The 11083-nt window shown below is 38.8% G+C and overlaps 1 protein-coding gene across 1 annotated transcript; it reads right to left on the bottom strand.

The window, feature by feature from the left end:
- On the bottom strand, positions 1-10711 carry LOC121519241 (solute carrier family 22 member 5-like). The gene is made up of 10 exons (XM_041802082.1): positions 10304-10711; positions 5649-5752; positions 5422-5576; positions 4574-4745; positions 3782-3908; positions 2576-2676; positions 2200-2414; positions 1265-1447; positions 571-706; positions 1-76 (listed from the first exon to the last, which is right to left on the bottom strand). The coding sequence occupies exons 1-10, from the start codon at positions 10709-10711 to the stop codon at positions 1-3; spliced, it is 1677 nt and encodes a 558-aa protein (XP_041658016.1).
- Positions 10712-11083: the final 372 nt, after the last annotated feature.

Here is an 11083-nt window from a genome sequence, read left to right as displayed (position 1 = left end):
CTACAACTTTGATTCTTTACTCTGGAAATCAGCTGTGCTCTCTCCATGTTCAGCTTCTCTCTCCTTTCCTCGTCTCCTGTTTGAATATTTAGAGGACATTCAGTAACAACACAAATGAGACAAAGGGTATAATTTTTTTTGTACAGCCTGGTATGGGATTATTTGCATATCCCTTATCAAAAGTTGAAAAATGTCCCAGATAACATGACCTATATATCCTCTAAAATCCACCCACGGAAGTGCAAACTATTTGGGGGGCTACCAAGCCAAACCAAACCATACTAAATCAAACTAGACCACTTGGTGGAAATACAGCTTAATTACACATTCATAGTTGTTTAAGCTGCACTTTCATGTGACAGTGCACAAAGAGACTACAAGAGGTGCAACATTACATAAAAATACAGAAATTCTAAAGTTAGAGAGACCAGTGGTTCATTTAATCTGTCATCTATTTAGTACTGCAGCATAAGTTTAATGTTTGATTCCTGATCTATCTCCACCAGCAATTTACCTGAATTTAAACAGAGAACTTTTAAGGCTTTGTATATTTATTCTACCTATACTTACCCACATATCTGCTGCATCTGCGATATAGTCTCTGGCAAAGGCTTTTTAAATGTTTCTGGGAGAATGAGAGCCAAGATTACTCCAGTCAAAGCGATGCCTCCCATCAATATGTACGGGAGAGACTTGCTGTATCTCGCTGCATTAAGAAAATAAGAGGAAAAATGTCAACTTTTAGTCCTCCGGGCTGGAGAGGAAAAGGACCATCCAGATTATGACCAGCACAAGTGGCAGTGTCCATCACATGGGTAACTTGCAAATTTGTGAAGGCACTGTTGAGACTAAGAGGTACATGCAGATTTTGGAGCAACTTATATACTTCTATCCAGATCACTTTTTCAAGAATGTTCCTGTTTCATCATAACAGGGCTAAGCCACATCCTTGAAGGTTACAACAGCATGGCTTCACAATAAAAGAATGAGAGTTCCATATGTGCCTTAATGCAGTTCAGAGATGTTTCCCATTGAAAAAGCACAGTGTATTATGAAGTCCAAAATACAACAATAAAACCCCCACAATGTTAAGCAACTTAAGATGTAGTACATCATGTATAATGTTAAAAAAAGGATTTGCAAATCATTATGCTGTTTAAAATTGAAATTTTAAACTTCTCACTCAAAAACAACATGAAACAAAAACAACATAAAAAACTGTCACCTGCAAAAAGCTGAAAACATAAGAGGATTATCTTCTCACCAAGATAAATGATGAAGGGGGAGATGATTGTTCCGATACGAGCCGCCATTGAACAACAGCCCATCGCTGTATTCCTGATAAAAGTGGGAAAGTGCTCCGATGTGACGGAATACACAATACAAAAAGCAGCTGTCATACCAAACTTCCCCAGCATCTCAAGAAACACAGATACTGCTGGTAGACCTGAAGAATATAATAAAATTATTATTAAAACCCAGCATACACTGACAAAGGTAAATATCTGAAATTCACTGGAGTGACTCATCATCAACTCTTCAAATATTAAAACAACCTTCTCACTTAATACATCTTAGCCACATATCTGTAGGCCAGTTAGCCCACTTTTAACATTTCAGATTAAATGTCATTTTGTATAGACATCTGTAATCCCCAAAAACCTAAAATAGCCTCACTGTTGAAGTCAACCTGAGTTAGATATTCCAGCATATATTGGATGGATTAATATAAAATTAATTAACTAAGTCAAATTAATTAACTTTAGTGGTCATCTGCCTTATTTTTCAGAGGCATAACAAGCTGAAGCTAAATTCTATCTTAGCAGTTTGTTTGAAACTTAGTTTTTCTATAGCCTCACAGGGTCTTTCTGTGGTTAAAAGCTTAAATCTTTAGACACAGAACTTTTTATCTTGATGAAATCTTGATACTTGACATTCGTTGATTTCTGTCAAATGAAAGAAACTGGCTCATGAAACGCATGAAAAAAGGAGCTATGTTGTAGCTCCTTTTTTCAGACAAAAGTATTCAGCCCCGTGACCATTTCACCAACAGGGACTGAAATGTCATTGTACTCAAACACATGTACTTTAATACGAAGTTGCCCCCCTTTTGCAGCTATGTCAGCCCGTGGCAACAGGTCTGTTCAAAACACATGACTTTTGTCCATATAGCGTAACTACAGCAGTGATCAGACTTACCTATAGGGATAAGGTTAACACAGAGGATCATAATGCCTCCAAGTAATAGTGTAGATGACTGACTGATGCGCCTTGGACAAAACTCGAGCAAGAGAAGAGCCAGAATATAAGCTGGTACCTCTGTCAACGCAGAGAAGAAGCAGTTTAGAAAAGGGTTGCCGTGCAGGTTTGAAGTGTTGAGGCTTAAAGCGTAGTAGCTGATGGCAATGATGATCCTGCAGACATTTAAAACAACAACAAAAAAACCAAAACCATTAAAATGATCACTTTTTTGATTCCTGAGTTGTGAATAGAGACTGTGAAAAGGCCATTAGTTTTTTCCTTTTTCTGATATTGAAAATGAATTGAATGAGGTGCGAGGAAACTGTAGACTTACCACAGAAGTGAACACAGTATTATCAGAGAAAACATATTGCAGTTGCGCAGGATAATTAAAACATTGTATTTCTTCTCTTTTATAGCCAGTGCATCTTCAATCTGCAGAAAACACAAGAATTGTGGAAATGATTTTACCTGAAAAGGCCAAATCAGATTATTATACTATTTGTTTGCTGTTTAAATAAGGCAGGACAGTGGACATGCATGTGTAAAAGCTCAACACCTTTTATACAGAGGCTGATATTTACCTCCGCCAAGGGGGTTATGTGATCAGCAGGGTTTGTTAGTTTGTTTGTTACTTAGTTAGTTTGTTAGCAACATAACTCAAAAGTTCTGGACGGATTTTTAGGACATTTTCAGGAAATGTCACAAATGGCCTAAGGAAGAACTGATTAGATTTTGGGAGTGATCCAGATCACCGTCTGGATCCAGGAATTTGTTAAAGGATTCTGTACAATTGGGAGATAGGGCTAATGGCAGAGGTCTGCGCTCTCCGAGTGCTTTTCAAGTCTGTAATCAGATCTAGGGTTAGGACTGCATTCAGGCTGGTGTAGAAGCTTTATTAGGACTCAAAGTAGGCTATACTTCAGCTGTTTATAAGCGATAATTTGTTTGCTTTGTTACTATTCAGAGGTAGAAACTGCAAAAAATGATTGGGCCTAATTGCTGCAATGCGTGTGTCAACAGATTCTGGAGTGAGCAGAAAAAGAGGAAGATGACCAGGAATATTTAACGTTTTGATTATTGGATTGGTCCTGATGATGCTCCACGGCCCCAGTATATCATGTGTAAAGAGGGGCAGGCTAACGACAGTATGAAGCTGTATAAACTTTGGTATCAAACTAAGACTAAGCACCCAAATTTCATAACCAAGCCAGAGGATTTTTTTTTTTGACAAAAAACACTGAGACATTTAGCACAATTAATACCAAGGCACACTGTGTGAGGGTGACTTTTTGACATTGGCGTTGATAAAAAGGTGATATGCAGTATTCCTTTGTACAGTGCAACCCCACATCAACTACACACTCCCTTTTTCCACTAAATAACAGATAAGCATAATAATAACGCAATGCTGGCAGTAAGTTAAATGCATGAAGTGTTATTTGAATGCACCACAGACCTGTCTGTACATGTGCACTCTATCTGAGGGATACGTGAGGTTATGACATATTGATAATAAAAAACTAGGTGATAATCTTACCTCAGCAGTGGTAAAAATGTCCTCTGGGGCCTCTACATTATTTCCCCTGGCAGCATCCCGCAATATTGCCTCAGCTTCCTTCACTCGTCCTTGATAAAAGAGCCAGCGAGGAGACTCTGGGACAATCCTGCACATTTTATAAAAAAAAGATGCACAGAAATCAATATTAAATACACCAGCAGAGAGGGAAGAATAAGGTCTGATGTATTTAAATGGCCTATCCATCAGTAAAGCAATATGTGATAAGGTTAAGAAATAGCTGTGTGCACTTAGCTGTTTCATAAAACTCTGTTCAAAGAAGCACTCGCTCATTTACAGTTTCTCTTCCACTGTGTAGTGAGAATTAGAAGTGGTGGGAATCAAGATCCAAACGACTTCATTTATCTGAGAATCGCAATTCAGTTCAGATCACAAAGGACTTGTCTTTGCGAGACCAGCTGTGCTACCCTTTCATGTCATGAATCTAAGTTATTTTGTTTATAGAAAATATTCTTCCAAGCAGTAATGGATTAAGTTGGATGATGGGAAGAAGTTTGTCCGCAGGGGTTTCTGCCAGAAAAGCTTCAGTGTTTGACAAAGAACAGAACTCAAAATGTAAGGAGTGTATCTGAAATTATTTTTTTCTAACCCCTAAATAAGAGCCTACTAATCTGCCACTAAAAAACGCCATAAAAACAATCACATTCAGGAAAGGGTTAGGTGACAAAAGTATCTTAAAGTTTTAGGAGGATATCTCAGTAAATGCTGGAGTATACCAGGGAAAGGTTCGATAAAATATTTGAAAACTCTTACCACCAAAGAGGGAGATAGATCAGGCTTGAGGCAGCCATGGGAATCAGCAGCATTCGCCAATCCCGGAGGACGTAAGCTATACCTGGGGTTACCATGTACCCCAAAGCAGAGGTCAGAAAGACCCCAAGAGAACAGAAGACCACTCTGGCTTTTGGGCTGAGAATTTCAGAACCTGAATGAGGGAATAAATCAAAGAAATTAAACTGAGATTAACATCCAACCATATAACTCAGACGGATATTCAGACATTTTGTGCTATCAAACAAAATTTGGGATGATGCCTCAAACCCCTGCTCCAAAAAGTCTGGGACATTGTAAATAAAACGTGAATAAAAACAGAACACAGCGATCTGAAAATCCTTATCAAACTACATTCAACTAAATACAGAACAAATAATAAACAATGAACATTAATGAAAGTAACATCAACTCTAGCATTGCTCGTCTGATGAGTACTCTTTTTACCTCCGCCAAGGAGGTTATGTGATCGGCAGTGTTTGTTAGTTTGTTAGTTTGTTTTTGTTTGATCGTTTTTTTAGCAACATAACTCAAAAAGTTATGGGCGGATTTTCATGACATTTTCAGGAAATGTCACAAATGGCACAAGGAAGAACTGATTAGATTTTGGGAGTGATCCGGATCACTGTCTGGATCCAGGAATTTTTTAAGGATTCTTTACTATTGAGAGATAGGGCGAATGGCGGAGGTCTGCGCTTTCCAAGTGTTTTCTAGTTTATTAAAGGTTTACTATTTTTTTCCTCTTTGCATTTCTAATCAGCTCAAAAAGACCACAGTGATGTCCAAATATATTAAACGGTATCATAGTCATTGCCTCCTCTAAGACTTACCCAACACAAAAGCAATGGTGTAGTTGGAATATCCTCCCCCACCAATGAAGAAGAAAATCAAGGTAAAGATCTCCCAACTCGGTGAGAATATTTGTGCTGTGATTGAAACGGCCTGAAGAGCCATCATGAGAAAGAGCGCTGGCCTCCTTCCATACCTGTGTAAGAAACACAGTGAGAGCCAAACTTGAAAGTCAAAAATTTCAGCTATTGCTGTCAGCAGTACTCACCTGTCGGATATCTGGCCTGATAAAATTGCTCCCACCAGTACACCAACGTAATGGATAGAGGTAGCCAGTGGAGCTTTATATGCATTGTCACACACCAAGTCCCACTGCAAGATGGAAACATTTTTTCACTATTCAGTGATCTGCTTTAATCAGCACTGTTAAACACAGAAAGTTGACTGTATACACGTATGTCTGATCAGCATGATGGTTAAAAAAATGAACCAGTGGTGTGAGCCAAGGCTGTCCATTAAGGAGGTAAAGGCAAACCTTTCTAGGGCTCAGCAGCCATTTAGGGGCTCATGATGGTTTGTTAAGGTACGACCCTTCATTTGATTAAGGATCACCAAACTTTATTTCAGGGCTAATTACTCAGTGTGAGACACTTCTTTTGTAAAGTTACAGGTGAATCCATTGCACTCAATACAGTCTGGCTGCAGAGAGTTCATTTCTGACGGCCACTCTCAAAGACTGTTCATCTGAGACACTAAAACTTTTGAAATTAAAACCTCTGTTTAGGGTTAAGGTAAGAGATAGGAAACCAAAAGTTAAAAGTCAAAAACCTGATCACCAAACATTTAATAAAGCCAAATAAAAAGTCTGCTCACAAGAAAAAAGACTTCTACAGAAGTCTTTTTAAATCGTGGTATCTATACTTCTACTTGAGTAATGAATGTGAATACTTTTGACACCTCTGATTATCTACACATCTGTTAACTTTAGCTATGTTTGATGAAGCTCACGTTGCTAAAGCTAACTCTGCTACACTAGCTTAAGTAGTTGTGTTGATAAAGTAGCTTGCGTAGCTATGTTAGCTTTAGCTAAAGCCAAACAAAGCCAAAGCATGCCACTGTTTGTCTAACTGCCTATAAAACTGGTCTATTTGTAATTCAATCCCAGATTATGTTATGTGTGTTAACTTATCTACACTTTACACTTTATTGCTTACGTCAACAATGCCGTAAAACAGTCTGATGCTGTAACTGCAGTGCTGGGCATGCGCATGCGAACTGCAATGAAACATGCTCACGCCACAGATTAGATCTCTGATCTTTTTCTTTTTTTTTTTTTCCTGAAACATTTTTTTAGTTTTTAATGTTTGCAATGTGGTTATTTCATGAATGTAACTGCCAGACTTTGTTTATGAATAAAGTAGAATTTTGTTTTTTTTAAAAACAAATTATGGCACTTCCTTTCTGAGATATATATGATGTCTCAGATGAAGAGCCTGTGAGAATGGCTGTCAGAAATGTACGGTCTGCAGCCAGACCCCTCTCTTAAACTATAACTCAGCAAGTGCACCCATTCCAGGACCTAGGACAAACCTTTTTATGTCAGCAGAAAAAGCTGATTGGACCAGGACCTGGAGGACAATGTTGTTCAGGAGGCTAGTGCTAGTGCTCTAATCACACTTCTTAGAACTTTCAGGGGACTGGCCACGTCCATGGTAACACACATCCACTGGATTGATGTCAGTATAGCAGGTAATTTGGGCTAAGAAACAGAAGACAAAAATATTTTCTTTCCTGTTACAGTCATGCGTTGTGCCTTTAAGAGAGTTTTAGCCGTTTGACCAATTAGCTGTGAGGAAAGACATGCAAGCGGTAAAGATAGAGAGAGAGACTAGCAATGGTGGGAACGAACCCTGCAAAGCTCCAGTACTAAGAGAGCAACTCAAGCCCTTCTTTAGGAGTGAAAAAGTTTGAATTTTGACCGCTGTTACTTCAACTTGCGATCAAAATGAAGTTAGGGTGTTGACTCGTCCCATGAGGAGAGGAAGGAGAACTACTGCCGAGGAGGACAAGGTCAGCATCCTACTGTTAGCCGGCTAAGCTATGTCCGCACATATAGAAGTGGTGGAGTTGATTAGTTTAAGCTTGTTCAGGCGAGGCAGAGGCTTACCAGATAAGAAGTAAAAGTAAACGTTTAAGATGGCTTTAGTCTCATGTCCACTAAGGGTGGGAATCACTAGTGGCCCCGCGTGACAATTTTATCATGATACTTGGGTCACAATACGATATTATTGCGATTTTGAACATTTTGCAATGCAGTGAGTATTGCGATACCATATATTGCGATCTATACAATTTTTTCAACTGTTTAGCTGGTTTAGCATTAGCCTTGCCCTTGTGCAGTATTTTATTTTTATGTAGCACTTCTTTCAAACCTCATGTGTCATGTCCATCTCAATCGTGCCCTGCTTGCAATCCTAATGTCCTTCCCCTGGTTATTTTCCATTATCATAGACTTCAGTTCATATTAGCTATTAATTTGAAAAAAATCAATACTTGGTGGATGAGGTGATTCAATATAACACCAGACAAAATATCGCAATACTATGCTGTATTGATTTTTTCTCCCACTCCTAATGTCCATGGATTTTCTTTGTTTTCTACAATCAAGTCAACTGGAGTGTGAGGATTTGGACATGGACTTCGATACTAAGGACAGTGGTGTTTTTCTTTGATGAACGCTTCCCCTTTCTCTCCGCTCAGAAATCCTGCCCTCTGCAGTTCCACTGCCCACATTCAGGATGTTCTTTGGCAAAGGTGGTGAGTAAATGAAACTGACAGTACTGCCATGTCATGTTGAAACAATACAATACTTGTTGTAAAGTCTCTGAGAGAGTCTGGGAGTTTTTAGTTTCATAATCATTTATTTCCTTTATTTCTCAAGCACGTCTTGAAGAAATGATTGAGTTTTCAGTACCAAGTTGGAGTTAACTGTCTTTATTAATGGTTATAGCAAAGTGATCCTTCAGGATAGGGGCAATGTATTCTTATGGCTGACAGGAGGGAGAAGCAGGTTGGACAGGTATTATTAAACTAACTTCATTTACTAGGAAAAACACCCTAGGCCTTAGCTCTGTCAGATGTAAACCATGACACTGACAGGCCTCTTAGTTTAACCCTGTAAAGCAGATGGATACGCCTATTCCCTGTTTTTCACTGGTGAATCCATCTTGTTAAGCTCCCATATGAACCATTTGGGCCTGGTTAGAAAGTGACAGGACCAATCAGCGACGAGGGACAGTACTTTCAGGCACGGAAGAGTCATGACGTAAACAAGCAGCAGCAAGAGGCTGGTGCAATTATGGCGTAAGAGCTTAGCGTGGATGCTGCTAAAGCGTACGTTTTATCAGAACTTGACAACAATTCTTCATTAAAAGAAGAACAAAGAACAGCCGTGAGTTGTTTTCTTTTCAAAAACGACAAAAGTCGAGTACTTACATGTCTATAGTCGCCATGTTTCGCGTTATTCCCCATAGCTGTGCACACACAGCTCGATAGCGGCTACTCCACGTGTTGATTGGCCCCTGGAGATGTGACAGACAGAACGTTCATCCAGTCACACTCCGAGTTTCTTTAAAAGCCTCTGCCTTTTCTCAAATGTTTCCTATTGAAGCTTTCCCAGATGGATGTGTGAAACAAATCCATCTGGCTTGTCAGGTTACTCTTTGTTCCTGTTCCTATTCCTATTGCCTACTTCTTTCAGTGTAGGTTTAAGTTGGGGTGTTCTGGGAGGCTGGGACCTGATCCTAGGTTTTCCTGCTACCTGGAGGTAGAAAGTGTCCCACTATTACACAGGTATAGTCCTGCCTGTTACATTGGCAAGAACTCTGTTTTTTATATCTTGGTGCAACAATTTTTTCATTACCACTTTCTTCTTATGTGCACTGTGTGCATAATGACTTTCATTGACTTATGTCTAGGAAATGGAATCTTATTTATTGTATTATTGCTAATAACTTAGTGTGCACATTTGTGAGTGTTGGAGACAGTGTTGTAAGAATGACAGGGATGGGAATTATGATACTCTGGCAAACATTCACCAATTTAGTCACTATGTCAGACATTGTAGGCTTAATAGGTTGAAGTTTGAGGTTTATGTTTTATTAAATGCATCTTTATAAGTGAAGCATCATTGACTAAATACTCTCTAGTCTCCAAATTGCAACTGGAAGTTGTTTTTTTTTTAACAGAAACAGTGAGTTTTACTTTGTCTTGTATAAAGAGAATTGTTGAATCTGTGTTCTTATCAGGTTTGGCTTATGGTAATGTAAATTACAGGCATGATGCAGCCATAACTCTTAAGGCCTTGGACACTGGCTCTAACTTTGCTGTCCAATTTACAAGGACTGATTGACTGGCCTTATCTTAAAGAGAGCTGCAACAAACTTTTTTATTATGGCTGTGAGCACTAATGGTGGTGCTATTACAGTTCATATTAGTGCATTCACTATTTTAATCACATTAACTGCATGCTTTATTGTCCCTCTTAGCACACTTTAGTCAATCCACTGCAACATCTCCCTGCAGCCACAGAGATGAAAAATAAATACATCACTGCTCCTAATGTCTCATTACATTCTTAAAACTCACAGACAGCTCAGTGGAAAGGTCAAATGTAATCTGAGTCTTGAGTGATTGAACATTTACCTTTTTACTGCTCCTTTTACTTTTCTTTTTATTCAATAACAAGTTTGTTTTCCTTTGATTGGGTTTAAGCCCTAATCTTCTATCTTCTGCAACATTTACAGGAGCGCTGTAAGTGATCTAAAGTTGAAGGACTGATCTTACACATAAGTTTACTATAAGCTCTGAAATATCTGATAAGTGTAAAAAATGCTCAAGAGAAGAAAGGTTGCTGACTCTCACCTCTGTGACGATGGTTGACTGGTACGTTTCTTTGCTGTAAATCCATCCATTAAGACAACTCTCTAAAGGTATTTCGCTCACATTTACATCCACATTTGGGATGATTCCTTTTTGAGAGTAGTCTCTGACAATCTCCACATTAAGCCTCCAGCAGGAGCTTGGCTTTTCAACGCCGTTGACAGTCTCCAGAGGTATAGTCACATTTCTCCACATCTCATTAATGCTGTTATTTGCAGGGATATAGCACTCATGAGGTGGGGTATCAGCCACAAATACTATATAGACTCCAACTAATCCGTTGGGGAAAATGCTGATGGCCAGTGCCAAAAAAATCCTCATCTGAAAGGGTCCCCAAGCCCCAAGGAACGATGTGATGCTATCATAGTCTCGAATCTTTAAGTTTCCCATTATCTCACCAAAATCTGTAATAGTTTTGAAAAGAGAGGATCAAAAAAGAAAACTTTCCCAGTACTTCATGTCATGAGAGAGTTTAAATTAGAGCCCAGACTGGCTCTTGATCCAAGGGTGAGACAAAGCTGAGTTATATATGCCAGCTTGATTAGACCTGGGAGGTTACACAGTCACTTAAAGTAGTTAAACAGAAAACTTAACATCTTAACTGAAGCATATTTTCTTGTTTCAAAATCAGTGCATTCATATATAGATTTGGATTTTAATTAATTCTTCATTCTAAAGTAATAATGTTTTTTGTTTTAGTTACAGAAATTGTGATGCAAGGCAAGCATAGCTAAGGAATTCTTGGATGGGGAGTGAATGGTT

Source organism: Cheilinus undulatus, linkage group 12 (assembly GCF_018320785.1).
Source record: "Cheilinus undulatus linkage group 12, ASM1832078v1, whole genome shotgun sequence".
NCBI classification, from domain to species: domain Eukaryota; kingdom Metazoa; phylum Chordata; class Actinopteri; order Labriformes; family Labridae; genus Cheilinus; species Cheilinus undulatus.
Note: the sequence above shows the minus strand (reverse complement) of the source record. Positions and strands in the feature narration are given on the sequence as shown.